Raw genomic sequence first — 22,318 nt, 5'->3', positions numbered from 1 at the left:
ATTTTGATTGAGTTGATTTTATGAGCCGGTTAGGATGATCAAAAGTTGATTTCGGTTGGTCTACCATTTACCAAAATGGAAAGAAAATTAGCAATTAAAGAAAACTAATTATATACTTGAGTTAATCGTACAGCCAAGGGAAAGTGATGAACAAGTCACCTCAGAAATGTATATTGAGCAATGAGCAGTGCAATTTTGCTGGAAAAAGGTTTCACTTGTAAGCGGTGATTTTTCAGAGGTTTTATAACACATGTTTTAAACACAGTCAATGTTTGAAACATGTTTCTTCATACAATATCACCAAGAAAAAGAATAAAAGAATCGGAAGCTATAGATTGGCAAGTCTTGCTTAGCTCCTCTTAGATGATAAGAACCTTTCTTATGATTGTTTCTGCTTTTCATTGAACTCTGTTGATTGAACTGGCTTTTGATTCTTCTTCTCATAGTCCTGCTTCAGTTCCTCTAAACGCTTAGATACCTAATAATTAAAGAAAAAATATGGCACGAATGAGTGGGGAAAATAAAAAGAATAATGAAAGAAAATCCAACAGAATACTACTAAGCATTTCAAGCATTTGAAAGCCTGCAAGGCAAATTGTAGGATGCAAATGTGTCTTATAGTGTCTGAGTAACCTAGTCCTCATATCTTAGGATGTGGGAATATAGATGAAATTCCACAGATCCTAAGTGTCCTTTCTTACGAATCTGGTGTATATGAAGTGTCTACATAGCTTAAGAGTGTATTAAAGTGGCACTTCAGACATTTTGCCCTGTGAATAGTGTCGAACAATCATGAAAGTACCCCTTCAGGAACTTCAAGAGTAATAGGAATGTTTATTTCCTTCTTCTACACAATTCAGTTAAAATAAAAATTACTAAGATTAGCTGCATGACAATTTTGTAATCCCACCCATCTTGTCCATCTAGTTACTTCACACATTCTGGTGTTCAATATTGAAGTATTGACATATTCTCTAAGAGATTCTTCAAAGAGAGGTTACTGACGAGGAAGTGATATATGTCATGTTCTCTTTAGAAAATGATAAAGCCCCAGGTCCTGATAGTTTTGGTGCTCACTTAGAGTTTTATTGGAGAGCAGGTATCCTTGGCCATCAAGAGTTTCTTTGTTACGGATTAGCTTATTTATTCACTTATTTGGATGACAAGAAACCTCTTCAAGTTAGGGCCCCTTCTTGTACCCACCCCTGTCAAGTAAACCACAAGTACACGACCCGCCCACAAGAACCATATATTGAGTAATCCCAGGACTCAGATTGAGACCTCGTGGGCTACCATGAAGCCAGCCAATTGGGTTAACCTGTGTGGGAAACTGGTAAGCTTTTGGCAGAGGCTAATGCTACTATTACCTAGATTCCCAAGGTGCAAAACCCCTCTTGAATATCAGAATTCCATCCTATATTTTGTTGTAACACTTTGTACAAATGTATATCAAAGATTCTAGCAAATAGTTTAAAGATGTGCCTCAATGGTTTCATTAGCCCTGGCCAAACAGCTTTTATACCATGTAGAAAGATTTCAGATAATGTCTGGCTTGCTCAAGAGATGACTAGGAATTATCATAGGGATGATCAGCTGCTTAGATGCACAGTTAAATTTGATATTTTGAAGGTGTACAAATTAGTGGAATGGAGTTCCTACAAGGTATTTTCTATTGGGTTTCCAGAAAAGCTCTTTGGATGGATCAAGACTTGTATTTCTACTCCTCAGTACTCCATAGCTTAGAATGGAGGCTTGTTGGGTACATTGAATGTAAGAAGGGGCTAAGACAAGGAGGTCCAATTTCTCCCTATCTTTTTGTTATGGCTATGGCTATGGAGGTTTTTAGAAAGCTGATGCAGAGTGCTGTTCAGAATGGGCTTCTATCCTAAGCGCATTAAAGTAAGTCTTTCACATTTGAGCTTGACAATCTAATGATTTTTATGGCAGCCAATAAGAGCAGAGTGGAGATCTGTAAGCAAGTTCCTGATGAGTTTAAAGAATTTTCGGGAATGGCAGCTAATGTTGGTAAAAGTGAAGTATATTTGTCTGGTGTGACAGAGGAAGCAAAGCAGAAAATTTTAGGTGTATTGCATTTTAAGGCAAAATCCGATAAAGTATTTGAAAGTTCTTCTTATTTCAGGTTGAATTTCTTGGAAGGAGTGCAAACCTCTGTTTGATTAGATCACAAGTAGAATTCACTCTTGGTGTGCAAAATACTTTCTATTTGCCGGTAGACTCCCAACTGTTTTGATCAGTGTTATTCACTGTGAGATTCTATTGGGCAAGTTTACTAATTCTCCTAAGAAGGTATTGAGGCAGTTGAGAAAATTTTGAATGCAAATTTGTGGAATGGCTCGACTAAAGAGAGTGCAAGAACTAAGGTGGCTTGGGAGTCTTTCCCAAAAAAAGGATGGGGGCTTGGGCTAGTTCAAAATTTCAAAGTAAAACAAAGCTGATATTTCTAGATTTATTTGGAATTTTTCTGGATGTGCTGGCTCAATTTGGGTAGTGTGGACAGAAGCTTAGTTAATGACAGGGAAATCTCCATGTGAATACCTATTCCAGCTTATTATTGATTAGTCACATATTCATATCTACCTCCAGTAACATACAAGTAATGGCCTTTGATGTCAAATGTTTCCTGCTGTGCTTGCATCAATTTCTAGAATTTACCACATAACAAGAGGTCTCTTGTAAGTTTTGAACATTTCACGCTTCTTACCTAAATTTGAAAACCTTTCACTTTGGCTGAGATAGATTAAGCTCAATTAAGATTTATTTCAGTTCAAGTTGCCCGAAGTTGTGACCTTATGCAAGAGGGTCAGAAAAATTGTTTAGGCATTAAGGTTATAGTGCATATGTGAAGAAAAAATTATTATGGCTTAAAGCAACTGGAAATACCAGATTCATGCATTATAAAACCATTCAAAGGAAGGGGGGAGAACCTTGATTGAGTAGGCCATTGGTAGTAACATATCTGGATCCATTGCATCCTCAGGGAAGTTACGCAAAGCATATATGAGTTTCTCAAAAGGTAATTTTATCTGATAAACAAAACAAGAATGTTACAAAAGAGAAATTACACTATTAATTTAAATATTGACTAGACAAAAGATCCAGTGAAACTCACCAAGTCGTCATGGCAATACTTTAGTAGGGCCAAACCAACCTTAAAAACAATTTGAACACCCTGCAAATGAATATGATAGATATATATATCAAGTTTTGAACCAAATATCAATGCTTCGAAGGCAAAACACATAACCTTAGCAACCACTAACCTCATAGAGAAAGACGTCCCAAATTCGAAGAGCCAAATGGAAAGGAAAAGAGTATGAGAAAACAGTTATGAACCACTGACTTGCATACATGCTAGGATTTATCATTTCTTGGGTAAAATGCTCCCCCAGCTTTGGCAAATACTCTCTCGCCAGGTTATCAAACTGAAAAAGATACTGTTGTACCAGAGGCAGTCCTACCTATCAATATGCATATAACAACAGATTCAGAGCAATAAAATATATATTTCACTCTAGTCTAAACGGTGGAGGGCTTTGGCAGAATAATGCACGATAGACAATTAAACAGCCATTAAGGATATCAAATATTTGTATGGAAGTGCTAACCTCCTTACCTTCAAGTGAGATTAGAACTGTCCCATAATTTTCAGGAACCAGAAACCAATCTCACTTCAAATTACAGAAAAATAAAATTTTCATAAGACTAAAAAGTGTGCACCTTTTTTCCCTCTCCCATTTCACCTTCCTCTCTCTACCAGTGTTTCCCATCTCTACCTAAAACTCAGCATCTACTACTTCTCTAACAAATTCTGGACCCTGCCCTTGCCTTTTTATGCAGGGTTCAAAATATCAACACAATGAATATGACAGAATTTCTCCAGTTGTCTCACAGCTGGTTATCTGGGAATCATTCTTTTTCTCTGATTAAATCTAAAAGAACTTTGAAGAGAAAGAGTGGGAGGCAGGTTCCATTTTTCCCCTCCCAACTCTTTGGCTCTTATTTCTCAACCCTCTAAAGTTCTAATGGCTTCCAAAAGCACAACAGAACTCCAAGTATTCTCACACTGCTTTATGTGCAAAGGATTTGGGGAATCTGTATCATCTCCTCCTTCACTGTCCTTTTGCTTTTGAAATGTGGAGTATGATTTTCTGCTTGTTTGGTATTTGTTGGGTGATGCCGCAAAGGGTAGCGGATTTGTTGGATTGCTGGTCTTGCAACTTCAGGCGTCATCGTAATTTAGTTATTTGGAGGATTGTGCCGCATTGTTTGATGTGGTGTATCTGGCGGGAACGGAATTCGAGAAGCTTTGAGGATCGTGAGCCGTCCATTCTTGAGTTTAAGTCTTTTTTGTTTTCTACTCTTCTCAAATGGTGTTTGGTTTTACCTTCTTTTTCTTGTATTTCCCTTTCTGGGTTGCTTGATCATTGTACTTTGTTTTCTTGATGTTCTTGCCTCTTTCGTACATTTCCTATGTACGGGGCTGTGTTTTTTCAATATATTTTTAAGTTACTTATCAAAAAAAAAAAAGTATTCTCACACTGCCATACTTATATATAAAAAAATTATTCTCACACTGCCATACTCTCTCAATTTTATTCTCTCTGGTTTTTAGGTTTAATGTTAAATCTTCTTCATCTTAACCCTTTTTAGGGTTCAGTTTTCTTTTATCCTCTTAAGATTATTTTTTAGTATACTATCCCGCACCAATGGCAATGTAGGACAGTGGATGATGAATCTGTAGAAAGGGGTACGGATCAGGGTTTAACCTTTAACCAAAAATAAAAGCAATAAATTATAATTCATTACACAAGAATAGTTTTCAATTAAAAAAGAATTCATAATTTTGCCGCTTTTCCTAATTAGTTAATTGACACACCAATGTCCAATTTCATCATTCCTCCTAAACTATAGTTTTCTATATTGATTGAAATTCCCTCAGACTGACCTAGCAGTCAGCCTAAAATCTTTCTTTTAACTCTTTTCCCTGTTCTAATTTATTAGATCTGTTAGAGCTTTGTAATTTGAAAGATTGATGTACTGCTACTCAAGTATACCACTGGTGTACCTGGGTTTTCTCTTTTTTGATTAGTAAACTTTCATTACTCATAAAAAAAAAGAAAAAGAATGAAAACCTTACTTATAACCTAGCTTCTTTCAGCTGCCAACCTAAGTTGAGTGCACCTCTAACAATGAGAACAAAGATGTTCTTGACATAGAAGCTTACCAGATATAATCCTTCCATTGGAGCATGGACAGCTCCTTTCAGTAATGCGACCAATAACCAGAAGGCATCCTCTTCACTCATATAAAGAAGCAATATACCAGCTAAAAAGCCCATTCCCTACATTTCAGTTCAATATCATTCAGTTCCATACACAGTTACACACAGTAGATAGAATAATAATGGAACATTTAAGAGTCAAACCTGAACATAACCAACTTCTCTGTCAAAAACAGAGTATGCTTTCAAAACATTGTAAAGGGACCTTTGACCTGGTCCGTGTCTCTGCCGGAAGAAAACATGTGAGGGAAATGTACGAGAAATGTCTCGTATTATATCTAGCTCTGAAGCTGATGTCTCGTATATTACTAGTTGCTGCATGAATATAAAATCCTATCAGCGTCATGCTAATAAGTGCATGTGAGGAAGAATAGCAATAAATGAAAAAATATACAGAATGTTTAAAGAATCATCAAAAGCCAAGAAAATTGACTTTCTTCTCTCTTTTCTTTTTCTTTTGCATATAACATAGCCTGCATTCTAATCTACCTCATCTACTCAAGAATTAAAGGTAAATATGTTTCTTATCATATTTTAAACAAACCAAACTATTAAAAGAGTACACCAGATATTTTCTTGTACAACCCAGAGGCTCATCTCAGACACGCGATTGTATAATAAAACAAGAGTCACACAAGTTGAATTGTTAACTATTAAATTCAAACAAGAAGTCACAGATTCAAACGGTAAGATTTCTTTATTTGCCAACAAAAGTTTCAGGTCAGAAGCATACTGAAACCAAACAAAGCTCAAGTGTTTCTAAGATTATTAAGGGGGGAAAGTCAAAGGAACAATTGTTTGGACATTGCAGGGAAACCAGATTATCTAGATGATATAATTGGCAACATTAAAATGTATCTAGCTGAAAATCAATGAAAATACATTTTTGACTAACACTTAAGTGAACACGTACATGTACATCTGTGTATATATGTAATGTGTGTGTGTGTGCGTGTGCGTGTGTGTGTGTGTGTGTACAATTTCATTTTTGATATTAAATCTGGCCTCCCAAGCAAAACTTCCTTGCTTCACCACTGTGAAGGACTATCCAGGATATATGCCTGATGATAAATAGGTACTATACAAAGTTCTATATTTTTATAATTCTCTAGCGCAAATAGATGATAAAATTCCTTTCATGTGTTGTCTCAAAATATTCCCTTTGTCCCATATTTTAGGTCATTTTTAGAAAATTCAACTTTTTAAGAGAACATCATTTAATGCAGTCTTTCAAGAAAAAAAGATATAGGTTTCTAAATTACTCTCTTTAATCTGAAATCAGATGAAAATGAGTATTGAATTTTCAAGTAAGTCACAAGTTAGGAAAATTATTAACATAATGTCTATTGAATTTTCAAAGAGAGCCATCTTTTGGGACATCCCACAATGAACAAAACAAAGAGATGGAATATATGAAACTTTCCAATAGTGTAACTTTTCATCTTATCATATTACCCTCACTCTTTTCCAAAAAGTAAACAAGGTTCTTATCATATATAGTAATACACAAATAACTTGTGGGTAAAGCCACTAAAACAAATATATTATGGATCACAGTATCAGAGGAAGGCCTTCTAGGCACTGAAGTAGAGTATTGAAATTTTGGCATATTATTCAACTCATCCACCCTAAAACTGCAGCGACTGCCACTAGCTATGGTTTGCTTGAAAATGTCAGAAATCTGTCTGTAAAAAGCAGCCTAGGTTAAAGAAAATGTAAAGCCTGCCACAGAAGTTTCATCTCACTGACAAAGAGCCAGAGTACATTTCATCACTCAAAAGTTTTATGTGAGGAAAACAAACAATCTGCGTGGATGAATTTATCTATGCCATAAATCTTTCAGTACCCTTTCATAAACAGAAAATCAACTCATAATCTCATATTACAATATCATGCATGTTTTGTAATTAAGATAAACAAGCCCACTCCCAATTAACCCGTTGCATGAGAGAGAGAGAGAGAGAGAGAGAGCAGGCAGGGGAGAGAATTACTTTTCCTATAATCATCATGAAGAATCAAACACAGAATCATGCAATCCATGGAGATATATCAGGCAATGGCCATGGCTTGCTAAAAAAGTAAAATTAATATATCTTCACCTAACAAGAACAATAATTGTGAAGGTTATTTATCAAGACAAACTAAGGAAAAGGCATACCTCATAAACCCCGGGGTTCAACAGCAAAAGGTCCCGACTTCCAGAGATCAACTGCCAAATGAGACCCCGTAAACAATCAGGAATTCCTTTCCTTATACGCCTTCTCACAACATGTGGTTTTCTCTTGACATAATATGTCCAATCACTCCCTCCAACCCCAATCATTTTCCTCCATTTCCGAACCCTTCTTTCCTCCCTAAAAAGAAATTCAATATCCTTGTAATTGAACAAGACCACTATATATCAAAGTCACACAAACTTAACTGGCTGGTCATACATAACCATTCGGCACAAAAGTTTTTATATGATTGATAAAAGAAAAGCAAACCTCTCATATTCATAAGCTGATCTTTCTTTCATTGAGCCATCATGAGAGTAACTAAGTTCCTGCTTTACAAACCCAAATCGATCCAATGGTGCTGGTGGAGGAACTGGGCCTGGTTCATAGTCATCTATTCTTCTCTTTGCCATTCTATTATCTCAACAAAGCTCTTGCACTCCAAAAGGCAGATGACATAACTTTGTTTTCCCAAACAGATGACCCAGTGACCAACTTCACATCACATCCACAAGTGAAGTCTGAAAGAGCTAAAAGATAAAACGAATGATAATCTTTATAATATTAATCACCAAAGAACTGCAATTATTAAGAAACAAACCCGACCCGTTTTCAATGAAAGGAAAAACCCTCAATTTGTAGAACCATCCAATCAGTGAAAACATCTAGTACTACTAGCTAGTAATTATAAAGGTGCAAACACTTGGCTGTTGAAAATGATCATTACAACAAAAAAAAAAGCATTAGTTACAACTTACAAGTGTATTTCCATAGTTATAAAAATCTCGAACTAGCGTAATCAGTATAAGAACATATGTGATGACTTCTACAAGACAATGATACGACTGCTCTTAAAAATGATAATCACAACAACAAAGATGCTAAACTACAAAACCAATCACAAAGTGATCGCTGATCAGTACGCAGAACAGCTAGCTACAATTAGAAAATTATTATTTTACTGTCATTGAATCACTATGCCTAACAAGGAAAGTATTTTCCAAGAAACAATAGATACAAGGAGTAAATACAAATACCCATCAAGGAAAATGCTCAGGTCATGTTAGCTACAAGGCAACGTAAAGAATATTGCACATTAGAGAACCACTGTGGAACATTGTGCCTGGCTTATCCTTAAAATGTACAAACACACACAAAATTTTAACAGTAAGCATATTAGCTGCAATCCTTCATCCAAAAAATTGAACTAAAATAAAAAGAACAATTCAACAAACTTGCTAAATACCCATGAGATTAAACTAGAGATGAACATGATCTTTAAAAAATAAAGTTAAGAAAAGTAAAACCCACAATTCTTTTGCATAAATATCAAATGGGTCAGCTCCAAAATAAGAAACAAGCCCAAAAAAAAAAAAAAAAAAAAAAAAATTTTTTTTTTGTTTAAGAGAAACGAGTTCTACACTTCAAACTTAAAAATGGAAAAAGAAAAAATAATAATTTTTTTTCTAAGCAGGGAAACAAATACAATACGTCAAATTGTGCAATTTAAAAAAAAATAATAATAATTGAGCATTTTAAAGCAGAATATTTCACAGCAATATTTGTAGCGTTGGTGGGAGATTCCACAATGGCAAGAGTAACACTTGCTGCCTAAAGATGGGAGGAACTTTGTTGCTGTTAAGGTAACTCCAAGCTCTAACACTCGAGATTCATAGTTTGTTATTAAGTATTTTATCAAGGAATCTATGGGAAGTTGCAGAGTTGAAGAATTGAAAACCTTTCACGTGCTCCTTTTCAATTTATTCTTCAAATAACCTTGAAGTTGTTTTTCTTTTCTTTAGTTTTCTGCATTGACCATGCTTTTTAAATGGTGGAAACACATTTAAAAAATTCTAAATTGAATGTGTAGCCGTGTAGAATCTGTAGATGGTTATTTATACCCGATCTAAGTACATTCCATTAGCTAGCCTGTGCAATTTTTTTTTTTTTTGGTTTATTTTAACATAACAACCCATTTTCCCTATTTTAGCCAATCACTTTCTAGTACCTATGCATATATTATCTATTTTACATTTTATTAAAATATTTTGTATTTATCAAATTTTTATTACTTTCTCAAATTATCTCTTTGTACATTTAAGAGAAATGTTAAAAAAAAATATTTACAAGTAAATAGTAATGTGTATAGTATCAATGTAAATTTATACAATTTTTTTTTTTTTTTTGATAAAGTGCAATCATCAGAAGTGAATGTCATATATTGAAATTCTAAATTTATACATTTTTAAATTGACTGTTATGATTGATTTGTTGACTTAAGTTTCAAATGTCCAAATTTAATTAATATGCTATTTTACACACACTGATGAACAACATTCTCTTAATAGTAACGTATATATTTTCATGATTATTGTAATAACAGTGTAAATTAATACATTTTATTTGATAAAGTGCAATCATCATAAGTGAACATTATGTGTTGAAATTATAAATTTATACATTTTTAAATTGACTGATATGAGTGATTTGTTGACTTAAGTTTCAAATGTCCAAATTTAACAGATTATTATGCTATTTTACACACACTGATGAACAACATTTTCTTAATAGTAACGTGCATATTTCCATGATTATTGTAACAACAATGTAAATTTATACATTTTATTTGATAAAATGCAATCATCAGAAGCAAGCGTCATAGGTTGAAACTCTAAATTTATACATTTTTAGATTGACTGATATGAGTGATTTGTTGACTTAATACCTCAAATGTTAAATTCTAAATTTAATAGCTTATACACGGATGAACAGCACTCTATTTGATCCATAAAAAAAATTGATTTTTTTTTTTTTTAATTTTACCTTTCCTTTTTCTTGTCTTTGTATGGTGCACAATTAGTTTATATATACATGTTCGCACACGTGTTGCGTGTACTTAGAAGCTCTTATGTTTTTCTTTTCTTTTTCTTTTTCTTTTTTTTTTTTTGTAAGTGCAAAATTTTTTATTGATTATAATTCGGGGTTGATGCAGTCTTCAATCACTGAAATTCCTAGGGTTTTCAGCTTTGAATCTTTCATTCGCCCTATTCATTATTTCATTATAGATTTATAGCTTTGTGTGTGATTGAAGGCTTTTCATTTTCATTTTTTTATTATCTTGTTTTCGACATTACTACATATATAACAACAATCCTTCAAGGGGGAAAAAGGATAAAAATTAAAAAAGAAAAAGAAAAAGAAGAAGATGTCATGTCATTGAGGAAAACCAAAGCCTTTCTTCTTAATCCATCTGTTCAACCTGCAAATAAGTCAAAAAGTGGATCACCTTAGTTAAAAATAATGTAGCTATTTATTCCTGAATATTATAAATTTCACTTCTTTTTCCATGATTCTCAATAACCCAAAATAGCATAAACTCAAATCAAAATTCTACAGAATTTTTTTTGAGTATTATGATCCAATTACGAAAAAAAAATGAAGATATTAAAAATTAGAAACAAATTATTGCAAATGGGACTAATCACATATTATTTCTTTAAAGAAAAGCCTCTTAATTTATGCGCGAATGAGTAAAAGTTAATTTTTAGAACCTTAAGTGCAATACGTTAGGCTTCAAATTGAATACCAAACACTACGGAAGCTTGTGAGCTCTATTGAGTTTGTAATATAAGATCATGTCAAGTATATCCACCAGCCTGTTGAGTCTCCAGATCTAATTGTTGTAGCCTATCCAAGAAAAGACATTAGAAGGGAAATAGTTCAATCATATAAATTTTTTAATAAGGTTCATTTAATAAATATAGCATTTTTAAATTGACAACATGAGACTAAAACAACCAAAACCAGTGACAATGGAAATCTAAAAAAATATGTGAAATTGATTAAAAGGAAGTGGCTACCAGTAGTTTTTTTAGACTAATAAAACTTACCCCACGACACCAGCAAAGACACACACAAGTAATCCTTAACTCTACAATTTCCCCCAATGTTGTCAGGCATCAAACCATCACAAACACCTGAAAATTCAACAATGTTAGAGAATGAGAATAATAAAAAATCATTAGTATTTATTTGCAAAATTATGATGAAGCAATAGTAATTAAATACCAAGGTAGACTACAATTCAAAGTTATATTGGAAGTGTATTTGGGAATGCACTTGGATGACGTAGAGAGTTTTTTTTTTTTTTTTTTTTGATATATATAGACGCAGAGAGAATTGAGACTACTGCTGGATGTGTGAGTTTTATTTTTAAAAATTAATCATATCCAATCGTGGTGATATTTTTTTAAACATGGAGTTTATCTCTATGAATTAGTGTTTTTAAAATTTAGGTGGTTTATGCAAAAAAAAAAAAAAAAAAAACTTTGTAGATATAATGGTTAAAAATTTGATTGGAAAAGAATTCAACACTTCAAACTTAAAAATGGAAAAAAAAAAAAAAAATTTTTTCTAGCAGGGAAACAAATACAATACGTCAAATTGTGCAATTGAAAAAAAAATTAATTTAATTGAGCATTTTAAAGTAGCACATTTCACAACATTTGTAGTGTTGGTGGGAGATTCCACGATGGCAAGAGTAAAAGCACTCACAGCAGTGATACTATATTGTTATATTGCTATATTATAGCTCCTCAGCCCCCAAAAATCAACACCCAGCAGCGGAGCTAAATTTATTTATTTTTAGCTCCATTGCTACAGTGCACATCTATCTATAGATGTGCACTGTTCATGAGAGCTAAAAAAAATTATTTTATTAAATTTCTCTCTCCTCTTCCATTAAAAAAAAAAAAAAAATCTCTCTCTCTCTCTCTCTCTCTCTCTCTCTCTCTCTAGCTTCTCTTCCTTCTTCCTCTTTCCTTCTCATTTTTCTTTCTCTCCCTCATTTACTCTCTGCTTCGCCGATCATCTTCATCATCGCCGATCTTCATTGAGCTTCTTTAGCTTCTCTCTCTCGTGCCTCTTTGAGTAAATCGTTGTCATCTTGTCGCTGATGGGTCATTGTCACACCAAGGATCGCCATCATGCCGCTGGATGGATCGCTGTCTTGCCACTGATGGGTCACCGTTATGCCTAGATGGATTGCCGCCGTGCCACTGGATGGATTGCTGCCGTGCCGCTGGGTAGATCGCCACTGTGCCTCCCCTCTTTGGGTGGATCATGGTTATGGGTTGCTAGATTTTGTGGTGGGTTCAAGTGTGGATGAGTTTGCAGTTGNAAAAAAAAAAAAAAAAAAACTTTGTAGATATAATGGTTAAAAACTGAATAGAAACATGTTTCCTAAAATGAGGTGCTCTTATCTTCATTTAAAATTAGAGTACGATTTTTTTTTTTTTTTAGGGAAAAAAAAAACTAAGGTTTTTTTATTTTTTCTTTTGTAAGAAGAAGTATTCTCTTTTAACATTTTTTGGAAGAGTAATTTTGTATTTTTTTTTTGATAAAGATAATTGAAGTATTTGAATTCAAATAATATACAAATATAGATAATTAGACATTTGAATATGGATAAGAATGAGAGTTTTAGTGAGTAGTGGTTTTTTTTTTTTTTTGGAAGAAGTAATTTTTTTTTAAAACATAATGAAGTATTTGAATTCAAATAGATAACAAATAAGATAGGTATCAGACATTTGAATACAAATAGGTGGTGAGAATAACATTTTTTTTTCTTTTGTACTTGAGATAGTATTACTCTTTTAACCTTTTTTTTTTTTGTAGGAAAAAAAAAAAAAAAAACTAAAGGGTATGTATTTTAGAATTTATTTCTTTTGGGGGGGGGGTTGTAATATTACAACCTAAGTTTTGAATTATTATTAGGTATTAACTTCTTTAAATTGATAAGTATTGGTATATTCAAATTTCTGTTTAAGGTAGTAATGTCTATTATATAAATTGATAAGTATTAGAAATTCAAATTTCTGTTTTAGGTAATAAGTCTATGATAAGTATTAGACCATCACAGTGCTTTGAGTGTGCAATAATGCTTTTTTTTTTTAGTGTTATAATGTTTAAACGTGATATATTGTATTTTTTTTTAAAAAAAAGAATAGAAAAGAAAGGCAAGGTAACGTAGAATAATTTTTAAAAATGAGATAGAGATATTGTCCTAAGTTTCCTCTTCCATTAAAAAAAAAAAAAAAATCTCTCTCTCTCTCTCTCTCTCTCTCTCTCTCTCTCTAGCTTCTCTTCCTTCTTCCTCTTTCCTTCTCATTTTTCTTTCTCTCCCTCATTTACTCTCTGCTTCGCCGATCATCTTCATCATCGCCGATCTTCATTGAGCTTCTTTAGCTTCTCTCTCTCGTGCCTCTTTGAGTAAATCGTTGTCATCTTGTCGCTGATGGGTCATTGTCACACCAAGGATCGCCATCATGCCGCTGGATGGATCGCTGTCTTGCCACTGATGGGTCACCGTTATGCCTAGATGGATTGCCGCCGTGCCACTGGATGGATTGCTGCCGTGCCGCTGGGTAGATCGCCACTGTGCCTCCCCTCTTTGGGTGGATCATGGTTATGGGTTGCTAGATTTTGTGGTGGGTTCAAGTGTGGATGAGTTTGCAGTTGGCTTGTGTTGGCTTTTGACAGTTTGGATTGGTGGTTAGTGGCAGTGTGCTGATTGGTGAAGAACATGGGTTTTGTGGGTTTGTGGTGGTGGATCGTGGCTGGTGGCAGATCGATGGTGGGTTTTGCCATGGATTGGTTGTGAGTTGGTGGCTGTGTTGGCTTGACACAGCAGTGAGTGATGGTGATGGTGGTGGTGTCGTGAGGGTTTGTTGGTTGAAGAGAGGGAAGAGAGGGAGAAGATAGAGATAAAGATGACTAGTGAGAAAAAAATAATAAATAGATGTTTGTGGAAATATATTATTTTATTGTGTTGAAAGCTAAAATAGATCCACTGCTGCAACATGTGTGTAAGTAAAATAGATAAAGTAATTTTTTGTGGTGCTAAATAGTTAAAATTATAGATCCACTGCTGTGGATGCTCTAACGCTTGCTGCTTAAAGATGGGAGGAACTTTGTTGCCTGTTAAGGTAACTCCAAGCCCTAACACTCGAGATTCATCATTTGTTATTAAGTATTTTATCAAGGAATCTATGGGAAGTTGCAAAGTTGAAGAATTGAAAACCTTTCACTTCGTTAGCATTTCCCTTTCTTCAATTTAGTCTTCAAATAACCTTGAACTTGTTTTTCTTTTTAGTTTCCTGCATTAACCATGCTTTTTAAATGGTGGAAATACATTTAAAAAATTCTTACCAAACAAGCCCTAGGCTTTCTAAAGGTGAAAACAAATAGTAAGATTTAAGGATATGTAGTAATTGTTGATTTAAATTTTAACAAACATGATTTTTGCTTCTTTTTATTATTATTATCTATCTAACCATGTCAATTGAAAATTTTTTCTTAATTTGATTAGAGATCCAAAAACTCACTAGAGTTACTGGTTGTCGTTTTGTATCCATAAGTCGCAAGATGATCATCCGAAAAAAATTTTGGGTCCCAATGATTTTCAGCTTCATAATCAGGTATTTGGGTAGATTTTAAATGGTTTGGTATTTAGTTAATATATTAGATGTCATATATAATATTGATAAGACTAATTTATGTTGTTGTAGGTTTTATATGACTTTACTCATTGTATACTACACATCAGTACTTCGGCACTTATCTAGCGGTCAAACCTGAATTAGATGTTCTTCACGTTTGTGACATCCAAAATCGAACAGGGATGAATATTACCATCCCAAGTTTGAATGAAGTTGATGTAGAGAGGGAAAATTCTCGACCTATCACGAGCTGACACGTTACACTACCAAGTTCACAAAATACAGCTAATTACAAAGCGCTACGTATTGCTGCTAGGATTTGCTATCACTACTCAGAAACCAACATAAATTTTCCAAGTGTCATGCAAAAAACCAATCACGTATCAGTGCATGTAAGCGATGACATAAGCGGAGCAATCAGGCTGTGACATGTGTCACTAATCAGACTCCGCCACATGTCGCTCACCCACCCCCAAACTCCTATAAATAAAAGCCTTCCTAAGGCATTTGAGGACACCAAGCCATCTGGAGCACAAGCAGCATCAGAGAAGATTCAAAAGCACTAAGAAGTACAGAAGTTTTGTAGGAATCGAGCCTCAAAGCCTTCAAGAACTTCAAACTCAAAATCGAAGAACATTCGAAGCAGAATCATCCAAACTATCTGCCTAGATCCCAAAGTTCATCGGAATCAAGTTCAAAAGCCTCTAGAAACCTCAACAAATCATAAATCAACGAAACTCTACGAATCCAAGCCTCTAAAGCACCGAAGAACTTCCACCACAAACCTTCGAAGATGAAGAACACACCAAGAACACGAAGAACACGAAGAACAAAGAATTTCTAACAAGCTCATAGCTTGAGATTCATTGTGATTCTGTTTCAAGGGTCCTCATCCATTCTTCAGCCAAATTGAAGAATATTTTGTGTACGAATCAAAATGTACATTACCACAATTCCAATCAACAAATCTTTTAAGAAGATCAAATCAGAGGGTCACTCTTTTGTAATCATAGAGAATTGTACCACACATTCATCAATACAAATTCAAATTTGTGAAGCTAATTTACTTGCTTGTCTTATTTCGAACTAAGAAATTTAGTCGTCTACAGTTGAATTAAGGGATTTGTATATTTGTGGTGCTTTTTCAGGAGGTTCATCAGCTTCGGTGATGAGATTGGCTATACTATTCTGTCAGAGCATTAGTTTTTTCAAGGTGACAGATTGACAGTGGAATGCAATTTTGCATGAACTTGTTGATCTCTTGAATTTGGATAGAGTTTTAATTAGAGATAGTTTTGTTTTTGTTTTTTTGTTTTTAATTTTGAAATTATTTTAACAGTATACGTAATCGTGCTACCTTAGTTTTGGCTAGTGCTACAAAAGAGGAAAAGAGGACATTGCTTGGTTAGAAGAATGCCCATATTTTTTCTTCCCCATTGTACAACTTGATTTTTAATAAAGTCTACTATTGTTTTTGCCCAAAAAAAAAAAAAAAAAAAATCAGGGATAACAATCATATGCTATGTTAGTCAATTTAAATTAGCCCAATCAGGTGCTCTATGGAAATAAAATGGGTCTAAGCATTTCCCCCAAAAAAAGGGTCTTAAGAGCATTCACAACAAATTGCTAAAAAATATAGCTTTTAGCAACTCAAAACACTATTTTATTTAATACCCAATATCAAAGGTTTTATTTTAGCATTCAACACATTAAAATAATATAAATAACACAATAAAATAATATATCCAACACAATAAATAACAACTACAACTACCAACACATTAATATATATATATATATATATATATATTAACTTTGGAGCTTTTTTTTTTTGTGTGGTTTTGATGCTAAAATGACAATATAGCAATTTTCATACGTTTGGTGTGAATGTTCTAAGGAAGAAAAGTAAAACAACACAAACAAATCCAATAACAATCATAGTCATGCTGCTATTCAATTTAAATTAACCCAACCGGGTAGTCTAGCCCAACAGGGTGATCTACGGAAATAATAAGGGGAAACACAAAGACGTGAAGTTGTATGTATCATCATTGCATATTGCAACGACTTAGCTTCATTTTGAAAAGATTAAGGCATAGCATTTATCATCTAATCCTAAAAATTTATGAAAGCACCGTATTGGTCATCAAATTCAACTCCATCCACTGTATTGGGCTGCTCACATTTTCTGGTCAGCGTGTTTCTTTCCTGAATTATTTCTATTTTTCTTTCTCTGATTGCTTTGATTGATCCAACAACAACAAAGCATAGGTCCCAAATTTTTTAGGGTTGGCTATGGATCCTCAACAAATTAGTTAGTCGGACATATGTATTCTTTCTTTCATTTTTATTTTATCTGAAGTCATACTGTCTATCACTTACTTAATTGACTTGTCCATTTTTATTTCTTCTACTAATGGTAATAGTAATTATAATAATAATAAAGAAAAGAAAAACCAATATAGAGAAGCAAAGATTCTTTTAGATGTAAAGCTCTTCCAATATACCATTAGCATGTAAAAACCACGCTCAGCTCCGATATTGCTCGGAACAGCTTTGCCAGTGTCAATATCATTTTGCTTTTCTCTTTTTCACTTCTTCTTTCCTGTAGGTTCATTGTTGTCCCTTTCCACTATATATGTGTGTGTGTGTGTGTGTGAGAGAGAGAGAGAGAGTAAAATTCCATATGGAAACAACAAAAACAACTACCTTTTAGTATTTCACCAGCAATAGATATCGTGCAAATGTGTATTGCAAGTGGGAAATGTTGAAGTGCTCCTTCTTACTTTATTACTCATGAGGTAGTGAAGGTAAGGACAAATACAAGGTAATATATTTTTAAAACATTTGTGATTTATTAACTAAAACATGCTGAAGACTCCAATAGATTTTGAAATCACAATCCCATACAAAAATGCAAATTGCAAACCACATCTTTTTAAGTTTACATATTTTTGGACAATTGCTAAAAATTTCCAATATAAAAAAAAAACAAAACAAACAAACACAAAAATTTTAAAAATTATGATGCTGCAGCCAATAAAACTATAGAAAACAAGGGAAAAAAACTCATATTTTGCAATCAAGAGGACTTATCTCGTTTGATTGTTTCTGATTTTCTTGTACCTTAATCTTCCTTTATTGAGTTAATGAAATAGTTTGGTTTCTCAAAAAAAAAGAAAAGAAAAAAAAAAGAAGCCTTATCACACAGACCCAAAAGCCATTTCAATGAATTGAGTGGGGGAAAAAAAGGTGAAAAGTTATCAAGCTCAAAAGTGTAAATTAATAAGAAAAAACATCACAAATGCTACAAATCCTTTTTGGGCATGTTAGGAACTTAGGATTTCCCTTTTGAAGCTCCTTAATCTCTTGCCTTTTCTTCTGGTCTTTCTGCAATCCCCACTGTTATCTCTCTGTGTGTGCAGTGGCTATGGAGGTCTATTGAGAAACACAGAGACGGATCAGGGCACCACTGCACCTATTGTTTGGGTTTTGGTTTCATGTTCCATCAATGGGTAATACAGCATTTCATATTAGGAAAAACCACGGTGGACCCTGATGTTCCTGAAATGTCATCCTTACTTTAACCGTAGTTTCCTCTTACTCTCTCGCTGGTTCCCAGTCCTTATAGTCACACTCGCACCCCATTTTTTTTATGAAGGTTTCTGCATTGGTGTGACATGTGACCACTTTGAACCCAGAACTGACTTAGAAGAAAGCTATGCCCAGACTTTATATAGAGCTATTGAGTTTGCAGCGGATTCAAATCTCCAGAGGATTGTTGTGGAATGCATGGCTTCAAATTTAATTAAACTAGCTTTATACCAGCGCATTATGCACATATTGTTATATCATTTACACAGTGTACAAAGAATAAATGATAGCTAATCTAGGTCTAAAAAAATAGCTAGTTTAGAATGTCACTATGGCTATTTTTTTAGAGCTAGATTAGCTATTATTTTATCATTTTAGATGGCAGAGTGTTTCCAAGCCATTCAAATTAATTACCTTATAGTAAAAATTTGTAAATGACGACAATGTGTAGTCCTTAATTAGATAATAAATTATTATTGCATTATTAGAGTTGTATGCAAATAAGATGCAAGTTTATGGATATACAATTAGGTGTATAAGTAAATTTGGCACAGATACATTTTTTTTATACAGAAATGTGATAGTAATACTGTATAATATTGTTTACAACTATTAATTGGCATGGATACTTTCATATGGAATATCTATTTACAGCAAAATAATATGACCAAGATGCAAGGTTAATACTACAAACTAATCAAAGTAAATGGTATCAACAATAATAAATAAATTAAAAATTCCCCCCCACCCCAAAAAAAAAAATCATAATTCAAATAGTTGTATCCTTGCTTCAGTTTTTAAAACTCCTACAGGTCCAATGTTGTCAGTAACCATGCCTTTGAGAATCTCTTTAAATCTCATAATTTCTCCTCTACAAAACATATCTAGACATATCACAATGAAATGTTAAAAAATTCCAAATCTGTAATAATAATGCAAGTTTAGTAAGGAGCAAAAAAATTCTAACAAATAAAAAGAACAATAAAAATGTAATTTCTGCTCTTAGTGCAAGTACAATATTTTGTTTTGAATACAAACTTCCCATACTCATTCTTCTAAAATAGGTTCTAACATTACAATTTCTCATATTGTCCTACTCAAAATGCTTTTCCAACTAATAATTACTCTTTGCAAAAAAGACTCACTCATAACCAAGCCAAAGAGACGAGGTATTAAAACACATTGACTAAGTTTAGAAAGCTCACCCTACCACCAAGCAAAGACAAACACAGCCACATCTTACAGACTCTAATCACAATTCAAAATATTTGATAATTTTACAAATAAGAGATAGGTTCCCCCATTTATACAACAAAGCACACGAAAACTCACAGTTTAAGATTTGTGTCACCGAAGTACATGCATTGGACCCTTCAGCATTCTCATTTAGCACGACAAATAATCATTATATATCTTGAACTAGAAGCATTCCTTTCTTGAGACATATTCCCTTGTATCATTTCCAAAAAAGGTTAATGTCAAATCAGTTTCAGATGAAGAGTAGTTAATACACCCTATGAGCTCACGTTCAAAGTGGCACCAACTTCCATTGTAATAGCAAGGTGGAGGATGAGGTATTGATTCAATACACACCAAGTGCATAAGTGACTTTCCAATAAAAAAAGCATTTGAGGTTGGATCCCAAGTCAATATGGGACCGAATTTTGGTGTAAAACTGAGATTATTTAGTTTATGGGTACTCCTACACTAGATAAAACAAGTTGAATAGCTGAGTAGTCGTGGCTTCATATCTACAGACTTGTACATCATTTGTGAACCTAAGCATGCGATTAAAATCATGAAACTTCAAAAAGAAGTACATGCCATTTTAGGTCATGGTATTTTGGTCCCCAAGCTGAGTTGAGCCAAATTTGGCCATGCTTATGTTTTCTCACTTGCAGTCACATGTAGTCTCATGTAGGGAATCAAATTGACTATATATCCTTGCCTTACTTGTTTGATAAACTCAATCAAGTTTCTTGTGGCACAAGAAGAAAAAAAAATAAAAAGTTTAAAAAACAAAGAGAAGAAGAAAGAAAAGATGAACAAGAAAGAAGAAGAGGAAGAAAAAAATGCTTTGTCAAAGATTACTAAGGTTAGGCTTAGATATTTGATATTCTTCTGTTTTTGTTTCATTTGTATATTCCTCTGTTTTATTTTTTTGAAATTTGAACAACTTACATATATACTGTATAGGATCTATTTATGAAAAAAAATTACTTTAATTCAATATTAGGACAAATTATGTTGTGATATGCATTAGTATATGTTGGTCCATTCTGAATAATCCAATATAGATGTGCTCAAGGGAAACACCACACACTAGACTCTGGTCGGGAAGGGAAAATTCATAATTTTTATTAAGGCAAAACTTAGATACTACCTTAATTGCTATATTTTACGGTTTGGGAGGAGGGAATGGAATGAAAAATAATGAAAAAAATAATTTTAAAATATTCTTCCCTTCCTTTATTTGAGAGTTTTAATGGAGGGAATAGAAAATTCATTTCCTTACTTGAGAATTTAAGTGAAAGGGAATAGAATGGAGTTTTAATGGGGATTCCCTCTTAAATTTCAACTATCTGTCCAATTATAAAAATCAACACATGCAGCGTTAATAATCCCATCTGCAATGTGGGAAACCAGACATCTTCTTCAATCAAATTACTCCAACACTAAAATCTCAGAAAAGCTTCAGTAAAAGCTACAATTGGACTTTATTTTAATAATATTGTTTTGGTCTTGTTCTCCTTCAGAAACTGCTCCTTCTCTTCATGGCTTAACCAGCCTTTCTCTCTCTCTCTCTACAACTTTCTTTCTCTTAAAAATTTTCCTATAAAATTTAGTCTTTTATAGCTTTAAGGCGTTTGTTGATTTTTATAATTGGACAAATGGATGAATTTAAGAGAGGAACTTAAGGAATAGAGTTTTACCCTTTTTAGTATTCCCTTCTTTTATTAGTTCTCGTCATTGGGGTCTATTAGCTGATACGTTACTCTATTATTGATGTTGGTGATACTGGTATTTATGATCATCTAACAATCTTAACTGGAAAATGGTTTCTTAATTGATAGGGACCCAAAATTTCCATTGAGGAACTGGTTGCAGATTTGTCTATAATCCATAAGTTGCAAGATGAGCATCCTAAAAAATTTCTGCATCCAAATGATTTTCAGCATCATATTCAGGTATTTGGGTAGCTTTGTAATTGTTTGGCATTTGGGTTGATATATTAGATGCTGTATATTATTTTGATAAGACTAATTTATGATGTTACAGGTTTTTTATAACACAAATATGTTTATAACGACCGTCAATACTCCAGGCACTTACCTCATAGTGCACAACCCCGAATCAAATTTTCTCCGTGTTTGCAACATCCAAAACCAAGGGGATCATATGGACATTGTCATACCATGGTTGGAATTAGATCAAGCTGAATTAAGAGGGTATTCTATTGATGGATGGCTGCTATTTTCTTATAGACAACACATCATCTACTATGATGTGGTAAACCGCAGAAATCATAGTCTCCATGATGTTCCATGGGAGCTTGCTGATCATATTGGAGTTTTTTCCAGCTCCCCATTGGCATATGGCAATATAACTATATTCGCTGAACATAGCGAAGATGAGATGGAAGTGTTATTACACACTGAAGAACGGGGGTGGAGGAGATATGTTGTACCTGCGGATATGGCAACTAA

At 33.6% G+C, this 22,318-nt stretch overlaps 1 protein-coding gene across 1 annotated transcript; it reads right to left on the bottom strand.

The window, feature by feature from the left end:
* Positions 1 to 87: 87 nt before the first annotated feature.
* Positions 88 to 8,071, bottom strand: LOC112010922 (uncharacterized). The gene is made up of 8 exons (XM_065775283.1): positions 7,789 to 8,071; positions 7,461 to 7,656; positions 5,447 to 5,617; positions 5,246 to 5,362; positions 3,282 to 3,479; positions 3,131 to 3,190; positions 2,946 to 3,044; positions 88 to 478 (listed from the first exon to the last, which is right to left on the bottom strand). Exons 1-8 carry the CDS (start codon positions 7,929 to 7,931, stop codon positions 380 to 382), a joined length of 1,083 nt encoding a protein of 360 aa, XP_065631355.1. The 5' UTR covers positions 7,932 to 8,071; the 3' UTR covers positions 88 to 379.
* Positions 8,072 to 22,318: the final 14,247 nt, after the last annotated feature.

Source organism: Quercus suber, unplaced genomic scaffold (assembly GCF_002906115.3).
Source record: "Quercus suber isolate HL8 unplaced genomic scaffold, Cork oak 2.0 scaffold_8, whole genome shotgun sequence".
NCBI lineage: Eukaryota > Viridiplantae > Streptophyta > Magnoliopsida > Fagales > Fagaceae > Quercus > Quercus suber.
This window is presented reverse-complemented; position numbering and strand designations above follow the sequence as displayed.